This window comes from Sycon ciliatum, chromosome 12 (assembly GCF_964019385.1).
Source record: "Sycon ciliatum chromosome 12, ocSycCili1.1, whole genome shotgun sequence".
Classification (NCBI taxonomy): Eukaryota; Metazoa; Porifera; class Calcarea; order Leucosolenida; family Sycettidae; genus Sycon; species Sycon ciliatum.
Window position 1 is genome coordinate 2,919,355 of NC_088654.1, and position 26,298 is coordinate 2,945,652.

General features: G+C 49.3%; 2 protein-coding genes across 2 annotated transcripts; one reads left to right on the forward strand and one right to left on the reverse strand.

Moving 5' to 3' along the window:
- Positions 1-5,052: 5,052 nt before the first annotated feature.
- Positions 5,053-9,105, reverse strand: LOC135828722 (uncharacterized protein K02A2.6-like). The gene has a single exon (XM_065341145.1). It carries the CDS (start codon positions 9,103-9,105, stop codon positions 5,053-5,055), a length of 4,053 nt encoding a protein of 1,350 aa, XP_065197217.1.
- Positions 9,106-23,170: 14,065 nt separating this feature from the next.
- LOC135828723 (uncharacterized) lies at positions 23,171-24,724 on the forward strand. The gene has a single exon (XM_065341146.1). The coding sequence runs from the start codon at positions 23,171-23,173 to the stop codon at positions 24,722-24,724; it is 1,554 nt and encodes a 517-aa protein (XP_065197218.1).
- The last annotated feature ends 1,574 nt before the right edge of the window (positions 24,725-26,298 follow it).

A 26,298-nucleotide genomic window follows, 5' to 3' on the forward strand; every position in this document is an offset into this window, starting at 1 on the left:
GTGGTACGTCAGGTAGAACCAAACTTCCATATTTAGGTTGCTTGGCTCTTTCGAGTACAAAAACAACTTGTTAATCTTTGCAAAATCCTCGGCACTGATAATTGCCTTGGACTGTGTTGCGTTTAGTTCGCCCTGCCGTTTTAGTTTCTTCAGGATTCCGTCGTAGGCTTGGTTTGAACGGCGGAACTCAGGATCGGTGAAGATATTCATGTCACGGTCAGTCTCAGCTAGGTGGCGATTGATTGCTGCTCTGAACCCCTGGTAACTACTCCGCTGGTAGTACTCTTTCTTCTGTGTTCTTATACCCAAATAAGTCTTACATAGTGCTTCATTCAATTCGTCCTTGCAGCACGTGGCCAGATCAATATTGGTTCCATTGTCGGCAGCATAATCCATAAACACTTTCACCCATCCCTTCGTGGTGGACGATGTGCTCTTCGGTACTCTTTCAGTGATCACAGTGTCCACCTCCTGCACTGAAACGGACTCGAACCGGCGCTTGGCAGTTGGTTCCGACGATGAATCGGCCATATTAGGTAAGACACTTCCAAAAAAGGTAAGAGCAAGGTAAGAACTCTGCGCTCACTCTGCACAGGAAACAATAAAACTGATAGTGCGCATGAGCAGTACGATAGAGCTTTGATGGTTTTTGCGTACCAGGAGCGGGCTTTGATGGCAAATCAAAGCCCGCTCTCCGAGGCCGCTGATTGGTCGTAACCTAGCAAAGGGCACGTGGGTCGTTTGAAGATACAATCAATCACGTCCCCGACAAGAAGTCAGGGAGGGGCGGATGGGGGAGACGGGGCGCTCTGGCGGGATTTTACGGTACTGTAATTTCACAAATTTTCGGTGTACTTTTATTTTCGGTACTTTCGGTGCGTCTGTTTCATACCTAAAATTTCAATACACCGAACAAACACTAACACACTTATTCCAATAGAGAACTGCTTCTCTGTACCGAAAATTTCTGTTCACCTAACCTAGCCTGTTGCCCTCTTACCGAAAATTTTGGGCACCGAAATATTCTGAAATTAGAGTACTCTTGGTTATACCCAGAAGGCTGCGCTTGCGCAGTGTAGTTCTCCTAGTCGTTCTCCTAACAGAGTTCTCCTAGTAGTTCTCACAGTTATTCTTCTTGTCCTCCGAGTTGTCTTCTCCTTGTAATTGCCTCTGTCCTCTACTTTAGTCCTCTTTGTGCTCAGTTAATATAACTATTATAACAACCCACAATTCCGTGCAGTATAAAGAGTGTGATATTAAAAGAAGTAGTAGAGTAGAGTACCGTAGTTCCAGTAAGATACCCATATATAGACGGCGTAGGTCAGAAGTTCCTGCTGATGACAAATCTCTTGTCGACACAACTTTTGCGTCTCTTTGTGATAACAATAGAAGTAAATAAGTAATGCTGCTAGTTGGTTGGAATCCATTCTGCCTTGGGGTGATGCTGATTGTCATTCTGGGGAATGTGATATGGGTTCAACTGTTGAGTATGAGGTGCTAGCAGACACTTCGCTGGGTGCCCCTTACTCCGCATGCACGGAATGCTGTGATGACGGCTCGGGGGCGCATATCCCACTTTTAGAAGAGTTTGAAGAAGAGGATGAACCTCTTCTTCCCTTTGCGCCTCCGGAAATCCATCACAACACCCCTAATTTTTTAGCTATTCAAAGTGTTGATGGATCAAAATGCGGATGACACACCTGTTTTGCCCGTTGTCTTCGCGCTTGATACCACGCCCGTGTTGCAAGCTGTAAATGCTCTCCACGAAGAAGATACATGTACTGATGATGAATACCTCGACCTGACCATCCCTAATGTTTCTGCCCGTTCAAGTGGTTTTTACGTTTCGGGTACCTTTAACTTTCCTAATCCAGATGCTAGTGCAACCACTCCTGTTCATGTCAGCCGTATCCTTGTTGATACGAGTGCCGCAGTTTCACTCGTGAAAGAGAGTGTCCTAAAACAGTGTGATGTTCATCCAGACTCCCACAGTGCTGAAGACGTATTCGGAGTAAGACGTCTGTATTCTGCAGAGGGCCGCCCCATGGAATTTTCGGGAGCCGTGACCTTTACCCTGCAGTTGGACCATTCCAGCACTCCTTTACAACTTTCAGCTATCATAGTCCCCAATTTGCATGAAGACTTTTTGTTGGGCCCAGACGTCCCAGTGAAATATGGCATAGTTTTAAACTTGAGTAAGTGTACGATGACCTGGAGTTGTTGTTGTTTATTTATTTTACTTCGCATGGCAAACGGGCAGTTCTACCCAATATTATGGAAGCGATGACAACCAGTAAGAAGAGTCAGACATGAAGAGAAAAATAAATGAAAATAAAAATACGAAAATAGGAGTAGCAATGAGGGGAGACAGGGTCAAGACGAGCAGAAAAAATGGATCTCAACTTTACAAGTCGGGTCATCGTAGCATGATTCTATCGAGCCTCATCAGCAGGTTACGAAAGCCATTACATTTAACCGAAGTAAAAATACGCCTAGCATGCGTTTGAATTCACGGACAGATACTATGGACTTCATACAGTCGGGCAGGCCATTCCAGAGTCGGCAGCTGGCGAGAAGCAGTCAGCATGCGCCAGAGGCACTGTGGGCCAGGGGGGGGGGGGAAGGTTGCGTGTCAATTTACCTCGAGTGGTCATGCCTGTCGGCGGGCCTTGCAATACAATTCGGGATGACAACAGCTCATTGACGAGTGGGAGTTCGACTCCACTCGTCCCGTACATCCCCCGCAGAACTGTGGAGCCACAGACCCCAGTCGAAGGTAGTGATGTCATTTTGCAGGAGCATGTACACATTCCAGCTCGTTCCGAAATGATTGCTATTGGCGGAATTGCATGCTCTTTCTCTACTGGATTGGTAGAGCGAATGCCCTCCCCCTCATGTAGTTCTGTGTTAGTTGGTTCCACCTTGGTCAGGTCGAGTGTTGCCGGTGAAGTTCCTGTTCGCTTGCTAAATCCATCAAATTCCCCAGTTGAATTGCGTGAAAATCATTCAATCGCCACTTGGCATGGACTGGACCCTTTTTCGTTCGCTGAGTTGGACGATATTTCGCCCACAGGACATCCTGTGCATGGCGCGGTTGATCCATCAACTTCAAATACTGTATCCTCCGGAGAGAGACAGTGCCTCCCAAACCTCTCTCCGAGACAGTGCCTCCCAAACCTCTCTCCGAGACAGTGCCCACCCAGTAATATTATTGTTGACTCGGAGGTCCAGTTCCACGGAACTAGGCCTCCAGAATTTTGCCCTGCAAACTCGTATGAACCAATAGATGACTTGCACAAAGATTGTCTGGGTTCGAGACGGGGTAAGTGGACCTTCTGGACTGTACTTCTCTGACTCTGACTTCCCCACCTTTTGAGTTCGTGACTTTCGAAGTTTCGCTTTTTGCCTGACGAACACTGAGCTATTTTTTTGGCTAGAGAGTAGAGTTGTTTTGATTCGGCTTGTGTCGTCATGCCGAAGCGCTGCTACGCTCCTGAATGCACTAGCAGACGAGAGATGGAACTGAGGCTCCCATTCCATACGTTCCTTTCCGAGCCGGCCGGCCGGGAGGCAGAACAAACGAGGGAATATTATTTTAGTATAATTGGTGTAGGCTGCAACAAGCACGTCGTAGTCCTGAAGTGTGACAACTTTCCCGCAGTGGAAGCGAAGTCAAGCACAACGAAAGTTTGTGGACGTCTGAGAAAGAACTCGATTCCCTTCGATTCGGCTGCACTAGCTCCAGAGCGACCCTCTCCTGAGGACAGACTGCGGAGAGGCCAGGAACCTGCCGAGTCAAGAGTGGAAGCCCGAACCACGAAAATGAGGGGTGGAAGGACTGAGTGTGAGAGCCAGATGGCCTTTAGTAGTACTTCAAGTAGTATCTGAGTTCAAGGAGAGAACAAGTGTGCTGGAGAAACGCTGCGAAGTCCTCAGGCCTGATGTGTACTAGCTACTGTTGAAGTCTCACTTGTTCCGATATGAACACTTCATCAGCCCTGACTCTGAACAGCTGTATCTAGACTTGGACTTAGGCCAGAGACATAGCATTGTTAACCTTACTGAAGCCATATGTATCCAATACCTGGCTCTAGTGAGAAAGCAGTTTGGCGCAAGCTCGCAAAATATGATTGAATCAGGGAGTGGTGGAAAGTCACATTATAAATCCCCATGATTAGCTGGTAATGACGACGATGCGGCTCCGGCTGGGTCTCAGTCTCAGAAAGGATTTGTTGGAGCATCATCAAACAGTGCATTCGCCTTCATCATACATTGGCTCCGTTGCCTACAGTAATTCACATTTTGACGGGGCGCGCTGGGACGATACGGAAGGAGCGGCGGGAACCATTGGAGTGCTCATGATGCTGGTTAGGGGAGACCGATGTGTCAGGAACGGGAACGCAACCGCACTACTGTACAGATCAGGAAGCGATGGAAGAGTTGAATCTGCTCAGCCTTCCATGCCGTGTACAGGGACACAAGCGTAAAAATGGCTACATTTTCAAATGTGAACTGGCGATGGCATTGTGCGGCGACGAACACAACTGCAACTGTTCAAATTTCAGCATTTCGAACATTATGCTTCCCATGATAACTCACCGAATGGCTCACATGACGGAGTTGGACATTGTTTCGGGGTAAACAAGTTAGTTGTTTACGACAGGATTATATTCTCACTTGGCCATTGTAGGCAAATCATAAGAACAACGACATCTAAAGGATCCTGCATGAAAGTAGGCAGCTGCGAGATGCGTATCTCGCGCATGCTCTTGCATGGCTACGTAAAGCATTACATCATAATACAACATCCCCTTCGTCATAAAGGAGTTTAACAACCTACATAACATACCGTACGTATATGACGGCGTGTTCACAATATAGAACATAACATCCAACAATAGCTCTATGTACAAGGTAACAATCATGAATGGCACACGACGGCGTGCTGACAATACAGAGACATAGTATCCAACAATAGCTCTATGTACAATATAACAATGGCACCTCAGCTACTGTGACATAAGCGAACAGGTCCATGAGGCCTCTCTGGCCCTACACATCCAGGATTGACCTGGGTGCGACTGCGCGGCCACACCGTGTTCGATACAGCTGGGTGGCAGGTTCAGCAGGCTTGCTGACGTCACATGGTGACGGCGGCTGAAACTGGCTAACGTCGCTCCACGGCGACGGCACGTCACTCGGCGGCTGAGGCTCGCCAATGTCGCTGCGCGTCGACGGCTGAGGGCCTGCGAGACTGGCATCCGGCGGGAAGTGGACCCGCCTCTCTCTGAGGTGGGTACGGTTGCACCGCCCTTCTGTCCCATGGTCAGGCTGTACCATGTATGACCGTGGCCCGTTGGCAGACTGGGTTACGATACCAGGTTCCCACAGGTGCATGGTCGGGCTGCGGATGCCGACGTGCTGACCAGGAACTAGGGGGCGGAGAGACTGCGCTTGCTGGTCATGGTGTACTTTCTGCTGGTCCTGCCGTTCCTCGAGCTTCTGTCGGATGGCCTCGTCCCGAGTGTCGCGCTGGTGTTTGCGAGGCAGGTTGTCCTGTACCTGACGACCGAATAGCATCTCGGCCGGCGACGGTAAGCCCTTGCACACTGGGGTGGCGCGAATGCACAGCAGTGCTAAGTGCGGGTCGGTCCTGCTCTCCCTTGCCTTCTCGAGAGCTCTCTTAGCGATCTTGACTTGCGATTCGATAAACCCGTTACTCTGCGGGTGATGTGGCGACGACGTACTGTGGCGGAATCCATATTCGGCAGCAAACTCCGCGAACAGATGGCTGCTGTATTGCGGCCCGTTGTCCGACTTCAGCACGGCTGGGATGCCGTGCTCACCGAAAATCTCCTTGAGGTGCTGGATGATGGCCCTGCTGGTCGCTTGTCCGGCAGGCAGCTTCCGGGTGATAAAGTACTTGGAGTAGTAGTCGGCGGCAATGAGGTATTCTGACCCGCCGAGGTAGAACAGGTCCGTGCCTAAGGTGTGCCATGCCCTTGGCGGAATATCGGGCTGCACCAGTGGTTCCTTGGCTTGACTGCTCTGGTGGCGCTGGCACGTCGTGCAAGATGAGACAGTTGCTTCGATATCCTTGTTGATGTCCTTCCAGAAGACGGACGTTCTGGCTCGCAGCTTGGTCTTCTCTATGCCTTGGTGGCTGGCGTGCAGCTTGCTAAGGATTTCCCCCCTCATTGGCGGGGGAATCAGGACGCGACTGCTCTTCAGGATGAGACCGTCCTCGGTGCTCATCTCGTCGCGGAAATTCCAGTACGGGAGCAGAATTGCCGGCACCGCGCTCCTCTCTGATGGCCAGCCACTGAAGATCATCTCCTTCAGTGCTGACATCTCGGCGTTTTTAGCTGACTCCTCGCGGATCCTCGTCATCGCTGCATCGCTGAATTGCTGGAACACGGCGTGTACACTGACGTCGAGGTCCTCAATTGGCTCGGTTTCCTCTGGCGACAGTCGGGATAGCGCGTCTGCGATCGGAATGTCCTTTCCGGGGCGGTACTTGATGGTCATGTCGTACTGCTGCAGCTTCAGCAGCATGCGCTGTAGACGCGGCGGGGCTGCGCGAAGGTGCTTGAGCTTGATTGACTCCAGCGGCTTGTGGTCGGCATCTACTGTGAATGACTGACCGAATAGGTAGGTGTGGAATCTTTCACACCCGTATACGACAGCTAAGAGCTCACGCTCAATATTGGCGTAGCGAGACTCCGTCTCGGTAAGCTTCTTGCTGGCGAATGCAACAGGCTTGTCGTCCTGCAGCAGAGTGGCGCCGAGACCTTTCATGGAAGCGTCGACTTGTAGTGTCGTTGCCTTGCCTGGGTCAAAGTAACTGAGCGTTACTTCTGTCGAAATGGCGGCCTTGACCTTGTCGAAGGTGCGCTGGTGGCTGTCTGTCCAGGCGAACGGTGTATCTGGCTTGGTCAGCTCACGCAGGTGCGCGGTCAGTGTACTGGCATTCGGTATGAACGGGCTCATGTACGTGACTAGCGCGAGGAACGTCTGGAGCTCGTCCTCGTTCTCGGGGTGCTCCATCTGCTTCAGCACTGAGACCTTCTTCGGGTCGGGCTGTATTCCGTCAGCGCTGCAGATGATGCCGAAGAACTTGATATTGTCCTCTTTGATGCGGCATTTGTCTGGGTTCAACTTGAGACCAGATTGTTCGCAGCGAACCATCATCTGGTGCATGTTGAGATCATGGTCCTCGTCTGACGTCCCGTATGTGACGATGTCGTCTGCGATTCTGGTGACGCCTGACCACCCTTCGAACGTCTGGTCGATCCTTGCTTGGAAGACATCTTGCGACATCTTGAGGCCGAATGGCATGCGAAGGAATCTGTAGCGCCCGAATGGTGTGTTGAAGGTGGTGAGGTAACTGGATTCGTCGTCGAGCTCCACATTCCAGTACCCACATTTGACGTCGACGATCGAGAACACTTTGGCACCTCTCAACTTCCGGGTGATCTCCTCAATGGTGGAGACCACGTGGTGCTCTCGCAGGATGGCGTGATTGAGGTCCTTGGGGTCTAGGCACAGGCGTAGCTTGCCGTTGTCTTTGAGGCGGAACACGAGGCTGTTCACCCACGCTGTTGGTTCACCTTCCTGGATCTTGGTGATGATGCCGTTCTGGATCATGTCCTCCAGCTCCGTCTTGATCTCGTCTCTCAGTGCGATGGCGTGGAGGTGGCGTGGAGGGTGTACAACCGGGACGACGTTGGGGTCCACCGTGATGTGGTACTTGCCTGGGAATTTCCCAATGCCATCAAAGCACTTCGGGTATTGCTTCATCAGGTCGTCCTTGTCTCGGATGCTCGCTGGCTTCTCCTGGACAGCGCAGTTCAGCGTGACTAACTGCAGGGCTGTCGCTGTCGGGAGACCGATGATAGCAGTGCCCGGGCAGTCCGTGATGTAGAAGTCAGCGAGTTGACTCTTGCCATCGTAAGAGCACGGAATAGGACGGGTTCCGCATTGCTTTATCTTGGATCCGCCGTACCCTTTGAGGGTGGTACTTGATGGCTTCACGGACTTCGGCTTTGGGTATCCGTTTGGTCCGACGTGCTGGGGGAACATTTGGCAGAACACTCTCAGCGGCAATATATTGCCCTGGGCGCCCGTATCTACCTTGGCTCTCAAGGTGGCCGGTCTGTTGGTGTTGTCCAGGCTGACATTGAGGGTCGCGAACACCTCTCGCTCTAGTGGCGGTTGGTGACGCTCGACGCTGTCGATGATGACGGCGTCGAAATGCAGTGCGTCGAAGCGTCTCCGTGGGCTGGGGCTCCTCTGGGGGTAGCCCTCCCGCGGGCTGGGGCTCCTCTGGCGCCAGCGTCCACGTTGCTGGCCCCTTCCATGTGCCTCGTCTCTCCTCTGCGAACGGCATACGTTTGCCCAGTGATTCGCCTTCCCGCATTTGTTGCAGGTGGAGCCGTGCGCTGGGCACTTGCTTGGGTGGTGGGTTCGTCCACATTTGCCGCAGTCTGCGTGTCCCACAGATTTGGAAATGGCGTGAACCGTTTCAGGTAGACGGCTGCTGCTGGTGGCGATGGACAGCTGCTCCATGTGGCGCTGTGTTGCTTCATTAGTACGGGCCTTGCCAAGCGCTTCGTCCAGAGTCAAATCACTACCACCCTCCAGCAGGCGTTCATGCACTTTCAAGTGCTTCGTCCCCACGATTAGCTGTTCTATCAGGCGATCGTTAGTCTCCTGAGCGTCCCTGAACTTGCACTTGGACGTCTTCTTCTTACACCTCGCAAAGAAATCATCTACAGACTCGTCGGGTTGCTGGCGGTATTTCTGAAGCTCAAACCGAGCCAGTCGTGCATTTACCAGTGGCTGCAAATGCTTATTACATTTCTTGAAGACGGCAGCTACTTTGGATTTGTTGCTTGCATTATCCCACTCGAAACTATTGAAAGCATCAACACCAGTTCTCCCGATCCATAGCATGACATAGGCGACCTTTTCCTTGTCGGACTTGTCGGAAAAGGGCCCTTGGAAAACTAGAAGGCAGTATTGTTGGAACCGCTCGAATTCGTCAGGTAAATCTGCGGCTTGCCAATCCATCGACGGCGGGGTAAATCCGGCTGCTTCTGCCATTTTACCTCTTGCGCCGGTGGCGCTACTGCGACAATTCTAGGGCGTTTATTTAGTTTACTTCTGACACCATGTTTCGGGGTAAACAAGTTAGTTGTTTACGACAGGATTATATTCTCACTTGGCCATTGTAGGCAAATCATAAGAACAACGACATCTAAAGGATCCTGCATGAAAGTAGGCAGCTGCGAGATGCGTATCTCGCGCATGCTCTTGCATGGCTACGTAATGCATTACATCATAATACAACAGACATTACCAGGCTAGGATAATTATTTGCTGTATTTATGGATAGTCCTTGAGTTTTCAGATGAAGTGCTTTATCTTTTACCTGTCGTTCCTTTAGAATGGCACAATGTCCATGGCTGCTTCCTTGTCTTCATAACAGACTGGTATAATCAGCATGATTCTGCTTTTTTGAGAAGAAATAAAACTTTCCTTTCGGAAAGGAAGCCCAGAAACGTCAACCCCCATGGACTGTGCTTTATGACTCTCGTCCATCGACGTTAACCGTCGCAATAACTGCTGCATGTATGTTGTGCTGTGCGAACCGTACGTATCTATTATTGCACGATTAAAGAGGTCAATATATGAAATATAGAACGAGTAAAAGACCGAGGTCCCCCGAGGTCTTTTACGAGGTCTATATTTCATATATTGACCGATTATGAGGGCAATAATAGATTTATCACGACATAGCATACCTAAAACTGTTTTTGCTTTGCTATTGGAAGAAAGGAATACTATTGTAATAGTATAATAGTATGTACATATGCCGTTTACATTGGACATTACTTCTGTGTAAACCGAAGTTTTCAGTTGTCTCTTGTAGTATGTTCCCCAAGTTCTTTGACTGAGAATCTGACAGTTTGGGTTCAAATCCCAGCATTTGGCTTCAGATTTTTCTTCTTTCAGTTCTGATTTTTTTCTAAGTTGAGGAAAAAGTTCTACGTCCTCGGGCTAAGTGGTCAATAATAAGTGGTCAATATAAGCGGTAAATATATGCTGATATTTGACCGCTTAGAGATCACAAGTTTCTGTGGGGGTCAATAATAAGAGAGTGATAAAAGATTTTACAGCTCACCCACGCCTTCCCAACAGGCTCCTATATCCCGTACCGTTAGCGTTACATTGAATATGAACTAGGCTAGCCCAGTTATCCTTCGTTCTTTTGATGGCGGCGGGTAGCATGGAACTTGACGTGTTCTAGGGATCCTCGTGCAACACTTGCTGTTCCCGGATGCCATATTATTGGGTGCATCGAGGTTGCTTCTATGCTCACTGTTGTTTAGTAAGACAATTTTTTATAACTATTTCACCAAAGAATAAGGCAAGAGTATTTTGGGTTGGTTTGGACGCCTGGCTTCTCTTCACATAATAATACAGTCATGTACTTCCACTCAGGGAGTAGTGCAATACCTGCTTCCACTAACCCTACAAGTGCACATGCATGACTCATGAGCTGCTGAAGACAGTGACGGTACTGATCATGTACATGTACATGCCCTGCACCGTTCATTCATGCTGACAAAAAAAGTACACTACACTAGTCTAAAGTCAGTACAGACGGTGTAGCTACGTAGGGTGCCCGCAGTGTAGCCTGGGTGCACAGGGTGCACTTGCCCCGTCTCACTCGCGGCTCGGATCTTTGTGCAAGTCATCTATTGCTGAGAGTGATTTTAGTGCTGCAGGAAGGTTGTTCCATGGCACTCGCCCTCCAGAACATGATTTTTGCCATAATGTGCACACTGATCCCCAGCAATCGGTTGACATGGCCAAATTCTTTTATTTATCAGACTTTTCAGCTTCCGCTGAACAGTTAGCTCAACTAACAGATGTCCTGAACGAATTTCCGGATGTCATTGCCCAAAACGACTCTGAGATCGGGTGTACAACTACCATGAACCATACCATTGGTGTTGGCAATTCACGTGCCATCAATCAGGCACCGAGACGTTTAGCCCCTACCAAGGCAAATGAAGTACGGAAACACGTCCAAGACATGTTAGATAGTGATGTGGTAGAGCCTAGTAACTCTCCTTGGTCTAGCCCTGTAGTGTTAGTGGCCAAGTCAGATGGTTCCACCCGGTTTTGTGTAGACTACCGGAAGTTGAATGCAGTTACGCTGAAAGGTGCACATCCTCTCCCAAGGATAGATGACACACTAGATCATGTTTGGGGTGCGAATTTTTTCAGTACCTTGGATCTTCAGTCAGGCTATTGGCAAGTCCCCATGGACGTAGATTCCAAAGAGAAAACTGCTTTCAGTACTCCCGATGGATTATTCCAGTTTACGCGTATGCCGTTCGGACTCACAAATGCTCCCGCCACTTTTCAACGGTTAATGAACGCCACCTTACGCGGCTTGACCTTCGATGCCTGTCTCATTTACCTTGATAATGTGATCCTTTTCTCACGCACATTATTTTAAAGAACACCTAGACCGATTCCGTAAAGTACTCTTGGCCTTACGACGTGCAGGTCTGAAGCTTAAACCCCGCAAATGCAAACTTTTGAGACAACCAGTCCCCTACCTTGGTTTTCTAGTCTCATCCCAGGGTATTGCTGCTAACCCTGAGAAGTTTGCCCCCATTGTTTGCTGGACGCCTCCACTACTGTTAAGGGAATCCGGGTATTCCTTGGTTTCACCGGCTATTATCGCCGTTTCATTGAATGGTATGCTGAAAAAGATGCCCCTCTTGTTGCATTAACCAAGAAGAGTGCCAAGTTCGTGTGGAATACCAAACAACAGGAAGCTTTTGAAAGTTTGAGAGAGAAAATACTTGACGTTCCTGTGTTGGCCTTCCCTAATTTTGCACGGCCATTCATTTTGGATACTGACGCATCTAACTTTGGCCTAGGTGCAGTCCTTTCTCAGTTAGATGATGCTGGCCTAGAGAGACCTATTGCCTTTGCCAGTACAGCCCTTTCCAAGATAGAGTGTAATTACTCTATCACCCGTCGAGAGTTGTTGGCCATAGTTTAGGCCACCTACCATTTTAGAACTTACCTAGTTGGCAATCATTTTCTTTTGCGTACCGATCATGCTGCGTTGGCTTGATTGGACTCCTTTACGTCTCCCGAACGTCAAGTTGCGCGTTGGAATAAGCATTTGGCAGAATACGATTTTTCAATTGAGCATCATCCTGGTGCCCGGCACGCGAACGCAGATGCCCTTTCCCGTTTTTTATTAAGGTAAACCCGAAAGCGAAATTTTATCCATGGCTGGTGAAATCCTTTCGGAGGCCCATGTCGGTGCCGTGACCGTGCGGCTAGATGATGATGACCTGACCACCTGGCAGACAGCTGTCGCAGAGGATCCCGACATCAGCTTAGTCGTAAAACGTTTACTAGACGCACGCAGTAGTGACGGCGATGGCCCTCGTGCAGCTGTTCAACAAGGGGATTTGAGTACTGTACGAACACTTTTGACCCAACAGAATCAACTTTTTATTTCCAATGAAATCCTTTACCGAACTATTGATGCAACCCTGGATAAAGAATCATACAAACAACTTGTCGTGCCTACCTCTGTACGTGATCAGATGCTTGCTCTGGCCCATGATTATCCATCCTCTGGTCACTTTGGAGTAGATAGGAGGTTAGCTGGACTCCGCTTAACGTGCTACTGGCCGAATATGTCTACTAGTGCTGCATTGTTTTGTCGCAACTGTAATGTCTGTGCAGTGTTTAAGAACCCCCGGCCTCTGCCTAGAGCAGAACTTTCCCATGTTAAGGGGTCGTCGCAAAAGTTTTTTGTCGTCCCTGAAACGAACATGATTCGTTTGGGGGGGAGGGGGTGCGAGCCAAAATCGCAAGTCGACCGACACTGTGCATATGACATGTACATGCATGCGATTTTCGTCGTCCAGCATAGCAAGCTGTGTTCGTTTCAGAGGGAGGGGAGGGGGTCCAAGTACGAAATGAACGATGTTCGTTTCAGGGACGACAGAAAACTTTTGCGACGACCCCTAAAGCCAGCGAGCCGTTTGAGACCATTGCACTGGACATTATGGGCCCTTTACCTACCACTGTCAACAATAGACATCCTTAGCTAAAAAAACGCTAACGTAAACGCAAACCTTTCCGTACTTTGGATCGTTCAAGCTGACTTTTCCCTTAGCACAAAGTACGTTATAGTTGAGACGAAGTAGTCGTGACAACCATGGCGATATTAATTTTCGTGGAAACAGGTGCGGGAAATTCAAAATTTTGAACCAGGGATTAGTTTGCTGTCGTTCCGAAAGAATACCTTGGCGAGGTCTTTTACTCTGGAATAGCAAAAGCACGGCGAATATGAGTTTTCGCTGTTTCCAGGTCCTTGGAAAACCTTTCCTAAACGCAGCACCGAAGACTGTAAGGGCTCTCCAGCTCCAGCACGTCTGGGAGAGGCCGATGAATTTCTTCCTCAGGAGTGCCGTGGAACTGGTTCTTTGTTTGCCAGATGGGATAGAGGGAGAAAGGCACGAAGCAGAGGACGCAGACATTGTCAACTGAAAGGCAAAACTCGCCAAAAAAGCTAAATGTCACAAGAGGAAGCAATCTCGACTCTCATCTCAATCTGCACGTGCTTTTTATCTCCCGCCAGTTACAAAACAATGCGAGTTTTTGCATTTTTTGCAGAGTTTCCATAACGAACGTCGGCCCGTTATTTTGAGCTCTGTAACGTTTTTCCGTTATCCGATAACGTCTTTTGTCACGGCTGGGAGTGAGTACCGTAAAAGTTAGCGTTATCGTACTTTTGCTAAGGATGTCTAATAATAGGGAGGTTTCGCTCTACGGAATTACGTATGAAAATAACGTAGGAACTGCACGGAATTTTCATACGTAAAAAACAGAGCTGCTGGGTTTCGCTCTACGTGATTTATCCACGACTGCTAAACATGCGTTGTTGCTTTGGAGACGCGTTGGCTGCATGCGCCCACCGCATGCACCATGAACCGAAACCGCGTTTTCCATCTTATTTTGCACGTGGTGTACGGTGTGTGTACCTTGTGTTTCGCGCGGCTTGAACGTTGCCATGGATAAATGCGGAAAATGCGAAAAAATATTTCAAAAAGTCCTTCGGAGGACCCAACGTAGGAAAGAGCTTTCCTACGGAATTCCGTAGAAAGATTTACGTATGAAAGCTGCCCTCGCTCCCCGGCGCGTACGACATACGGATTTTCATACGTAATTACGTAGAGCGAAATCTCCCTAATAAGTATATTCTCGTCATTGGGGATTACTTTACCAAATGGCTAGAGATTATCCCATTACCTAACATTACTGCCCAAACTGTAGCCGTGGCCGTGGAGCGGATTTTTGTCCGTTTTGGAGCCCCTGCGAAAATCCATTCGGACCCAGGATCACAGTTTTGTTCACAGCTGTTTCTTGAATTGTGCACGCCGTTCGATGTTTTATTATTATTATTATTATTATTATTATTATTATTATATATTTGAGGATTTCCCAAAGACGTAGTCTAAATTGAAGGGAGTTCCATTATAATGGGAGGCTGTAGGGTTGAGATAGCAGACAGTGGAGGGCTAATAATTCGTAATGAACAGCCTAGCAAGAGAAATACAATTATGCTGAATGTTCCAGAATGGTCCTTTAATCAATGATACCTATAGCCTCGGGATATGCCTTGAAATACGAAATGTACCGAAACAGAAACACAAAAATTAATAAGAATAAGCGCAACGCACAAAGAAGGAGGACAGAGGCATGTCAGTGAGGAGTGGCATTGTGTTTGGTGTCAGAGAAGTTCGTGCAAATGTGACTGTGAAACAGGGACTGCGAGGCTGTGGCTCTCAGGTCTGAAAAGACTCGAACGACCCCATATCACCCCATGTGTGATGGCATGATTGAACGAGCCAACCGCACCATTCAGGTCATGCTCCGTGCTTTTATTGATTCAGCTGATTGTGATTCTTGGGATGAACGGTTGCCTCTGGTTCAATTTGCCTAGAATACAATACGAGTGAACACAATTCCACTCGTTATACCCCATTCTTTCTATTGTTCGGGAGGGAGGCCCGTCTGCCCCTATCAATGATCTGCCCAGCCCCAGATACCCTTCCCAGCTCCATCACCCACACATCCTATGCGGTGCGGTTGAGAGATCGACTGACCGCTGCCTATAGGTTAGTCGGGGAACATTTGGATGTTGGCCACCGTCGTGCTAAAACCAACTATGATCTCAAAGCAAACGCCGATGCTTTGAAAGTAGGACAGTTTGTTTGGCTTTACCGACACCCCCATGCTGGCGACAGCTCTAAATTGTTCCGGTATTGGGATGGCTCGTGGCAAGTTTCTGTTGTTCACTTCCCCCTAGTCTATACCATTAAACGGCTTGGCGTCCATTCATACCGGCGGACCAATATCATGACCGTCCACAGGAAAACATTGAAGCGAATCTTTGGCCCTGTGAACCTCCCACCTGTGAACGCCCCGGGTAACCCCCCCCCCCCCCGCGCTCCCATCATGGCGGGAGTCACCATTCCCCGTCTGCCCTCTTTATTTACGCCCTTGTTTTGAGATCTTCGGCCGAGTGTTCGTCCTCGCTGTTGCAATGCCCGTTATATTTAACTATTCCCTTTCAGCCGAGTGTTCGTCCTCGCTGTTGCAGTGCCCGTAATATTTAACTATTCCTCTTCAGCCGAGTGTTCGTCCTCGCTGCTGCAGTGCCCGTAATATTTAACTATTCCTCTTCAGCCGAGTGTTTGTCCTCGCTGTTGCAGTGCCCGTATAATATTTACTATTATTTAGCTATTCCTCTTCAGTTGAGTGTTCTTCCTCGCTATTGCAGTGCCCATATAAAATTTAGCTATTCCTCTTCAGCCGAGTGTTCGTCCTCGCTGTTGCAGTGCCCGTCGTAACATTTAACCATTTCCCTTCAGTCGAGCGCTCGTCCTCGCTGTTTCCCGCAGAGTGTTCGTCCTCTGTGGATTCTAACCCATACATTGCTGTTCTGGTTTGTTTGTGGGTGGCTGTGTGTCTACCCCTGTGTTCTGTCTGGTATGCAGTACCATCATGGTGCAGATGCTTCCGCCCGCGGGCCGCAAACCACCGCCACCACCTCCTCCTCCTCGCCAACCCATCCGTCCCCTGATGCCACGGCAGGAGGATGCTCGCTGTGCCATCCGGCGACGCCAGATGCAGCGGCAGGCGCAGCGGCAGGTACAGCGGCCACGGCGGCGAGTCCGATCGGCCGCCTACATCGACCGGGCTCGCCACCATGCCGCTGATCGGCGAGCACGACGAAACACTGAAAATCCACCTCCCCGTCCCACCCCGCCCCCCCTCCCCCCTCCCCCCAATGCCTCCACCAGATATAACCGTTTTCGTGATGACGTGGAGATGGTGTCGGAGTGTGAGTTGTCTGAGTAAGAATTGTGTTACATGCGTTGTTAAATTGTCCGGTGGTGGTATGCTGCGTGCGTGTTGCTGTGTGTGGTGTGCCTGTGTGCCCCTCCCCCCCCCCCCGACTGCCCTATTAAACTTAACTTCATTTATTTTTAAATTCTTTTATTCAAATATCGTGTACTGTGCATGTGGTGAATATGTGTTGTGTGTGAGTTGTGTATGTGCGGTTGTGTATGTGATTCCCGCTTTACACCCATTATCCATTAGTTTGTTTGTGTTTGCTTCTCATGGGGACAGGAGTTCTTTCCACCCAGAGAGGGAGTAATGTTGCACGAGTCCTTTAGCCCCATACACATTCCCGTATGCACGCCCTCCCCTACACACATTCATGCACTCCCTACACATTCATGCACACCCTGCCTCACTAACTGCATGCACCCTTTTCCCGCTCACCCTGCCTCACTACCTCAATGCACCCTTTTCCCGCTCACCCTGTCTCACTTACTGCATGCACCCTTTTCCCGCTCACCCTGAATGTACCCTTTTCCCGCTCAGCCTGTCTCACTTACTGCATGTACCCCTTTTCCCGCTCACCCTATTGCCACTTACTGCATGCACTCCTTTTTCCCTCCATAACTTTATTTTTACCCAGAAGGCTGCGCTTGCGTAGTGTAGTTTTCCTAGTCGTTCTCCTTACAGCGTTCTCCTAGTAGTTCTCACAGTTGTTCTTCTTGTAGTCCCCCTAGTGGTCATCTCCTTGTAAATTTCATCTACTTTAGTCCTCTTTGTGCTCAGTTAATATAACTATTATAACAACCCACAATTCCGTGCAGTATAAAGAGTGTGATAAAGTAGTAGTAGAGTAGGGTTAGCCAGTGCAGGCTATTTTTTTTTTCAAGGAAACCCTTCAAAAATGGTACCAATCGATTCAGCATGGCATTTTCATTCCTCCTGCAAAGTTTCAGCTGATTTGGAGTCATGACAAGGACGCTATGGCGATTTGAAGATCGAAAAACTTCACTTTTGTTTGTCAAGAAGAAAGACCATGATCGCACACAAATCATACAACCCGTGTGGCACAATGATTTTTGAACGAAGTTGATCCGCGGATCCCGTGCTTCGCGCATGCACGCATGCATACTGCACAGTACAGAGGCTTTTTTGAACGCAGATATGTAGTTCTTCATCTTCTTCGAAATGTCTTCCAAATGCGTGGTGCTGGTGTTGTTCTCACCTTCGTCAAGGCAGAATGCAGCTGCATGTGATGCTCCTGTGTGTTCATGCATGTTCTCTTTTCGCGTCTCGACATTGTAGCGTCCAGACTCAGCTCGACTGGAGAAGATTGAGGAGACTATGCTTTGATCCACATGGAAAATCGATGAAATTTGGTAATTATCGTCGGGCGCTAAAAAGCACTGGGGAGCATGGGGCTAAAACTTCGTAGCAGTCATCCCTACCATGACAGGCATCGACTGGTACATGTATATGTTCCATTCTGTTCCCAACCACTACGGGTCGTCTGCGAAGCTTTCTTCTTCGCCGATTCTCGGACAGATCGTACGTCTTCGCACTGTATCTCTCGTCTCCCTCAACGGATCAAAACACGGTTTTCGCCAGGACGAACACAAACCCCCAGATTTCGCGGCGGCAACATCTTCGAGTAGGGAAAAGCTAGCAGCTAACCAGGAATCACCAAAAAACACTTGTATTAGGCCGAGTAAAAAAAATTACTAGATGATCGTCCTTTTTTTTTGGAAAAATCGGGGAGGGCGGGAGGATTTTATTTTTATTTTTTTACTTTTTACCCTCTCATGCACACAGTGTACACAACAACATCAAGGTTTTTTTTCTCTTTTTTTCTTTTTTTTTCTTTTTTTCTTTTTCTTTCTTCAGCAGATCGATACTGACGTTGTGATATACTAGTAGTATGTGGTCCATATAGTAAAACTCACGATTTAAAAAATAAAATATTTCTTGGGGCGCTGACAAAAACTGGGGCGGACGGGGACGATCATCTAGCTTTTTTTTTTACTTGGCCTAATACTGTATAGCAGGAAATTTTCGGACGGAATTTATTTTCGTACAATTTCGTACACGGTCTCTTTTGTACTAAAATTAATTCCGTACTAAAATTTGTTCCTGTGGAGTCATGTTCACTATACATGCGTACCGCATGAGAACACGTGCATTTAGCATGTAGCACTGTACGAAAATAAAATCCGTACGAAAGGTCGAAATTCCGCTTTGTCCGAAAATATTTCCGTCCGAAAATTTCCTGCTATACAGTACTCAGTGTGATTTGCGACAGCTGTCATTGTGCCGTCGCACCATGCATGTACCATGCACGGGAATGGAACACGGATGAGACGTTTTATTACGACAGCCTGCACTGGCTAGTAGGGTACCGTAGTTCCAGTAAGATACCCATATATAGACGGCGTAGGTTAGACAACACATTTTTTTGGCACCTATGATCAGGGGATGGCCCACGCCTGGTAAAAAAAACAAAAACAAAAAACAAACAAATAGAAGTTGCGTACAAATCATGTACAGACAGACTATGGATTCGAACATAACAGAGTGGAAAACCGGGATCCGAGGAAACGATAACATGCAAAATCATGAAAAGGGGGGGGAATGAAGCAGAACAGTAGCCAAACACACCACGGATAGTTACCGAAAGCACTCTGCAGCAGCAAGGACCACAGAAGCATCAGAGTCAATGACTCTCTGGCGGGCATCTTGAGACCGTGGACAACACACGGGTTCAAATTGCGTTCGGAAAACACCTCGCAATGAATTAATGCGTACGCCTTGCAATGAAATGCTGCAAAGGATGCGGAAGTCTGAATTTAGAAAAGCGATTCTGTCAGCTTTTCTATTATTGTGTACACATGGCGCTACCTAACGACACCGCTATTCAGACACGTTGTCTACGTAGCTACGTAAGTTTCTACGTAAGATGCTCGGTACCTGGTCCTGGATAGGCACCGGCGGATAATGCTAGCATAATAACTAGCATAATGGGAAGACCGGCACTGTCAGCTTTTCAATTATTTATTACATTCCACCCAAAATCAGCACACTTTTCGTAAATGAAAAGAGTCAACACGAGCAAATGAATCAAAGGGAACTGGTCAACTCACCTGCCATTGAGTAATATTCCGCGAAAGGAGGTCTCAGCAGCGCCGAAACGAAACAAGCCAGGCCAGGAGACGAAATATCCGAAACAGCTCATGCAAGAAGCAGTTCCAAAGAAGGAAGTTCCTCGTGCATGCACATCCGAAAAGGCAACAACAAAAAGTCTGCAATGCACACGCATGCGGCCAGCCGGCCGCGCGATAGTAGGAGCCATGGAGTAGCTCCCTGGTCCAGGACCAGGTACCGCGTACCGAGCATCTTACGTAGAAACTTACGTAGCCACGTAGACAACGTGTCTGAATAGCGGTGTCGTTAGGTAGCGCCATATGAACACAATAATAGAAAAGCTGACAGAATCACTTTTCTTAGGGGGTGATTATATGTGCAGCTCCAGCCCGGGCTGGTCGACAGGCGGGCCAGCCCGCCTGCAACGGGATCTCGGGGTTCTACACAAATCCACACAAAACCTGTGGTGCGTTTACATGGCAAGCGCTGGCCCGGCGATGTTAGATATTGTATCTCAACTGAGGGAGTGTTAGATATTTGCATGCGTCTTCACACACGTCTCTGATTGGACAGCTGCACTTTCGATGCATTTCTAGTATTCATTGCTACTGTGTGTTACCGTCGGACAACATTACGATTTATTGTTACATGTACGTTCTACATGTATGTCAAGTCAACCCTCAGCCTGTGTTCCCATTCGTTTTCTAGTTCTATACTTACTGCCATGACTTGTCCCGTTTATGGTTATACAGTCTTCTTCTTTTCCTGTCGTATTGCTTTCGTTTACCGGAGACTTCTACGGTATGTCTCTATTCGCCTCCACGATGTCCTTATCCTGACACTAGCATTTTCTGCGTCGCGTACGGCTGGTGGGAATATCTACCCCAGCCGTCGTGATGTAGACGCTTCCTCATCATTACTACTTGAAGGACAGTCACGAGTTTGAGTATCTCTGATACTAATGATAATGATTCTTACTGAAGTATGAGGAGAATTGTTTCCGAGTGGAAAGACACTGAGTGTCTATGTGTAATAACTAAATGAGCTCAACGAAGAGCCATAAACGTCCGTTAGGATTCTACTACTACTAGTACGGGCAGAACCAGAGTAGGATCTCTAAAATTGGTCCTTCGAGCCGGATTCAATGGATGCGAGGTCGAGAAAGGCTGACAAGAGTGTCGCCTTCGTCAGAGCAAGAATCGCGGTTCTGAACGATATCGAAAATGGATCACCTGTAAGTGGTGTCAAACTGTCACTCGTGGAGCTGGACCTAAAAGTACATTGCTTGCTTAGTACATTGCAGGAGGATCGAGAGTTGTTTGAGGAGTATGTAGCAACACAAGAAATGTATGCAAACACAGTGGCTATGGTTAGTGAGTACATGTACGGAATTTGTTCAAACTACAACAGTTCACGTGCGAGCTCTATAAGCGGTGTACAGTACACCCGGAATGCCGATAAGGTGAAAGCGTACCTAGCGAGTCTAGATAAGGGCACGGATCACGCACCAGGAGCTGCAGGCCTTGTCCTGAGCGGCCATATGCCGCAAACAGACAGCACGAGTCGTGCACAGGCAGACGCACAGGTTCTCGAAACGGGCGAGAGTGCACCGTTAAGCGAACCCGCTGGTGATCAGACGGCTTTACAAGGCTATGGTCATCATCAAAAGGCAGATACGAAGGATCGGCAAGAGTATCCAAACGACGTAGAAGGTGCAACTGCAAATAGTGATACACCGTGGGCGAACGCTTTCGTGCCAGACATTGCTACGCCGGTGATTGTCCCAGAAAGCACCGAGTATATGATTGAGAATGCACAGCAGTTCAACACTGGGACAGCACCATTGGCCCACACCAACAACTCCATGGACACATTGTGGCAACCTGGCAAACAGACCCCAGAGACTGCATCGCAACCTGTGTCTAGGATGCAATCACAGCGCACACGCATGCAGTACACACACACACAGCCTTTGTATGTGTCGCAGTCTTTGTCGCAGCCCGTGCCTTCATGTATGTCACAACCGTTGTCTGCGTATCAGTACTTGTCGCTGCCTGTGACGCAGCAGTCGCTGCCCGTGTCGCTGCAGTCGTTGCCGCCGTTGTCTGCGTCTCAGTCTTTGCCGTTGCCTGTGTCGCAGCAGTCGCTGCACGTATTGCAGGAGTCGCTGCCTGTATCGCAGCAGTCGCTGCCTGTGTCGCAGCAGTCGCTGCCCGTCTTGCAGCAGTCGCTGCCTGTATCGCAGCAGTTGCTGCCCGTGTCGCAGCAGTCGTTGCCGCCATTGCCGGCAGATCAGTCTTTGCCGTTGCCTGTGTCACAGCAGTCGTTGCCGCCATTGTCGGCAGATCAGTCTTTGCCGTTGCCTGTGTCGCAGCAGTCGCTGCCCGTGTTCCAGCAGTCGCTGCCTGTAGCGCAGCAGTCGCTGCCCGTGTTGCAGCAGTCGCTGCCTGTGTTGCAGCAGTCGCTGCCTGTATCGCAGCAGTCGCTGCCCGTGTCGCAGCAGTCGTTGCCGCCATTGTCGGCAGATCAGTCTTTGCCGTTGCCTGTGTCGCAGCAGTCGCTGCCCGTGTTCCAGCAGTCGCTGCCTGTAGCGCAGCAGTCGCTGCCCTTGTTGCAGCAGTCACTGCCCGTGTTGCAGCAGTCGCTGCCTGTATCGCAGCAGTCGCTGCCCGTGTCGCAGCAGTCGTTGCCGCCATTGTCGGCAGATCAGTCTTTGCGGTTGCCTGTGTCGCAGCACTCGTTGCCGCCGTTGTACGCGTCCCAGTCGGTCTATGTGCCGAAGTCGTCGCAGCCTTTGTCTACGTTGCAGCCGTCGTCTATGCCGCAGCCGTTATCACGCATGCTACCGCCGCAGCGGTTTTCCACGCCGCTACCGAGGCCCAGGCCACAGCCGTTGTCTGGGCTACAACAACAGCAGCAGCAGCGGCAACAACTACAACAGCAGCAACAGCAGCAGCGGCAACAACAACAACAGCAGCTGCAGCAGCGGCAACAACAGCAGCAGCAGCAGCAGCGGCAACAGCAACAATACCAGCAGCAGCAACCCGCGCAGACCAGTTGGTCTGGAATGACAGCCAGCTCAACATCGTCAACAGCAGCACCAACAGACGTGTACCGACACCTGAAGAAAGTGAAGATACCTACGTTTAGTGGTGATAAAACAGCATACAGAACATGGAAAGCAGCATTCTCGGTTTGCGTAGAGCAACAAGATTTATCGCCAGAACTGAAATTATTGCAACTACGTCAGTGTTTGACGGGCTCAGCATTGAAAGCGATAGAATCTTATGGATACTCAGCAGCAGCGTACACCGCAGCAATCAGGCGTCTAGAACAGAAGTTTGTTGGCGATAGAAGACAGACAGCAGTGCATACAGAGGCGCTGGCGCGGCTACCAGTGATACGAATGGAACGAGCTGCCCAGGATCTGGAGAAGTTCGCTGATCTTCTCCAAGTAGCAGTCATTCACCTAGAAGATGCCGGACGCAGCCAGGAACTTCAGGCTGGTGCATTCTATTAGCAGCTCCTGAAGAAACTGCCACAGTCTCTCTTGACGCAGTACTACCGCCAGATGACAGAAAGAGGAGAAGCGGAGACGGTATGCACTCTGCTGGCCTGGGCATTAAGAGAAGCGGACTACAGAACAACAGCACAGGAGACGCTCACTGGCATCACCACACGGCCTGAGGGGACCAGTACACGCAACAAACAGACCTACAGAGAACAGCCAACAGCAGCAGCATTAGCAGCCTTTACGTCCCCGGCAAGTGCCAGTTGCGTGTTCTGTGGACAGAGTCATGAGACTGCCAGGTGCTCTGTCGTTACAAACACAGAGAAGCGGAAGGACATAGTTAAGAGCAACGGAAGGTGCTTTCTGTGTCTGAAACCGAACCACATAATCCGTCACTGTCAGTCGAAGTTGAAATGCGCCAAGTGCCAACGTCGACACCACACTACCCTGTGTGACTCAACATCTGACAGGCCATCACCTGTGACACCACCCACGTTGCGCTATGAAAAGAAGCCGGCCGCTAACAACCAGTCTAGGGCAGCATCGGCTCCAAGCAAGAAGGGACTGACCAATCCATCCGCCAGCAGCGTTACACTGTCGTCTGTCAGTGCTCTGACATCATCTAGCAAAGACAACAGTATGGTTTTGCTGCAGACCGCTAAAGCTATGGTTGCACCAGGCATACCTGTCCGAGACACCGGGATCCCTGTGAGAGTGTTGTTCGACGGAGGGAGCCAGCGCTCATTCGTGACACGTGATGTGCAAAGGCGGCTGGACCTAAAGACAGACAGGCAGGAAGGCTTGAATGTCAATGCCTTCGGTGATTGCTCTGTTGGGGACAGCGGTTTAAGAGACGTGGTGAATCGGACCGTACAGAGTACGGAGGGAGACCCCCTGCAGCTGGAGTGTATCGTGATTGAATCAATTTGCGCACCAGTCCAGAACCAGCACCCTGCACAAGCAGTCCAGTGCTGCGGTGCGCTACAAGGCCTCACACTGGCAGACGACTGCGACGGCACAGCCACAATCGATCTATTGATTGGAGCCGACCAGTACTGGCAATTTATGATGGGCAAGACGATCACGACGGCCTCTGGTCCGACAGCCATCCGTACGCGTCTTGGCTGGGTCTTGTCTGGTCCTGCATCAGGCCCAACAACTAGTACGACAGGTACATGCCTCGCTACTGAGGTGCACAGCTTAACGACGACAGCGCAGGTCCTTGATCAGCAGCTTCAACAATCCTGGGAGCTGGAGTCTCTTGGGATACATCCAATAACGGAGAATCAAGTCCGCCATGCAACGCTACCCGACAACTTCCGAATCAGCAATATCGAGGAAGTCAAGAGCCCGGAATTTGGTGATGTGAGAGATATACACTATGTGCCACATCAAGCCGTTGGTGGAGAAGATAGGACCACGACAAGAGTGCGTGTTGTGTACGATGCGTCATTCCGCTCAGGCAAGGGCCCGTCGATCAACGTCTGCCTCAACGCGGGACCCTATCTACTGGAGAAGCCCCATCTGCTTGAGAAGCCCCCCTGGTGGGGCGGGTTCTTTGAGAGAATGGTGAGATGCGTCAAGCGTTGTCTTAAGAAGATCATACACCTCTGATTGCAATATCATAAGTATTCGTTGTTGAGCTACAATACATGCATTCGTTCAGCCTTATGTATCTCAACGGAGGGAGTGTCTGATATTGTATCTCAACGGAGGGAGTGTTAGATATTTGCATGCGTCTTCACACACGTCTCTGATTGGACAGCTGCACTTTCGATGCATTTCTAGTATTCATTGCTACTGTGTGTTACCGTCGGACAACATTACGATTTATTGTTACATGTACGTTCTATGTCAAGTCAACCCTCAGCCTGTGTTCCCATTCATTTTCTAGTTCTATACTTACTGCCATGACTTGTCCCGTTTATGGTTATACAGTCTTCTTCTTTTCCTGTCGTATTGCTTTCGTTTACCGGAGACTTCTACGGTATGTCTCTATTCGCCTCCACGATGTCCTTATCTTGACACTAGCATTTTCTGCGTCGTGTACGGCTGGTGGGAATATCTACCCCAGCCGTCGTGATGTAGACGCTTTCTCATCATTACTACTTGGAGGACAGTCACGAGTTTGAGTATCTCTGATACTAATGATAATGATTCTTACTGAAGTATGAGGAGAATTGTTTCCGAGTGGAAAGACACTGAGTGTCTATGTGTAATAACTAAATGAGCTCAACGAAGAGCCAAAACGTCCTTTAGGATTCTACTACTACTAGTACGGGCAGAACCAGAGTAGGATCTCTAAAAGGCGAGGCGGGATCCCGCCTCGAAGCACCCGGGATCCCGGCTAGGCGGGCCAGAAAAAGCACATGTAAACAGACCAGCCCGGGCCAGAGTTGTATTATTATGTGGTCGACACTGCGTTCATACTACAAAATAGGCACTTTTACCTTTTGAGGGAAGTTATAAAGAGAATTCCCGATATTGTGTTGAAAATCTATGAAGCTTTTTGTACAGCAACAAGAAGGACGTGCAGTGAGCACTGTTTATTTGTCGACATGCATGATTTACATTAAAATGGAAGGGGAACTACTGCAAAATACTTTGATATGGACAGCTAAAAATGTGAAAAACAGGAAAAAGAAACAAGGTGATGCAACACACCAAGCATGTGCCACAGCGCGAAAAGAAATCAGCAGAAGAATACATTGTGTGAGAAAAAAAGTTTTTGGTTTATAACCTGAGTCACGATGGCTTGCAGCCCTGCGTTTCAGCCCGGGGCAGCACACTACAGTCGTAGTGTGTTCGCTGCATACCCACAACGGGCTGGCGTGAGCTCAGCGCATATAAACTCACTGCGGGCTGGCGCCCTGAGCCCGGCCTTGCACATGTAAACAGCCTTGGTGGGCTGGCCCGCTCGCTCCAGCCCGGGCTGGACTTGCACATATAATAGGCCCCTAAGGGCCTGGTCAGACTGCGGCAAAATCGAAATAATCCTGGGATTATAATCCGAATCTCCATAGTAACTTGCCGCCAGAGCGGCAAAAGCGAGAGTTGACGCTCCAAAAAAAAAGCAAGAACGGACCACGCTTTTCCGCTCCAAACAGGATTTGACGCTGATACGCCATTGACGCTGATAATCACTGCTTTTTTCATCTCGCTATCGAGGAGCTAATTGGCCACGGACA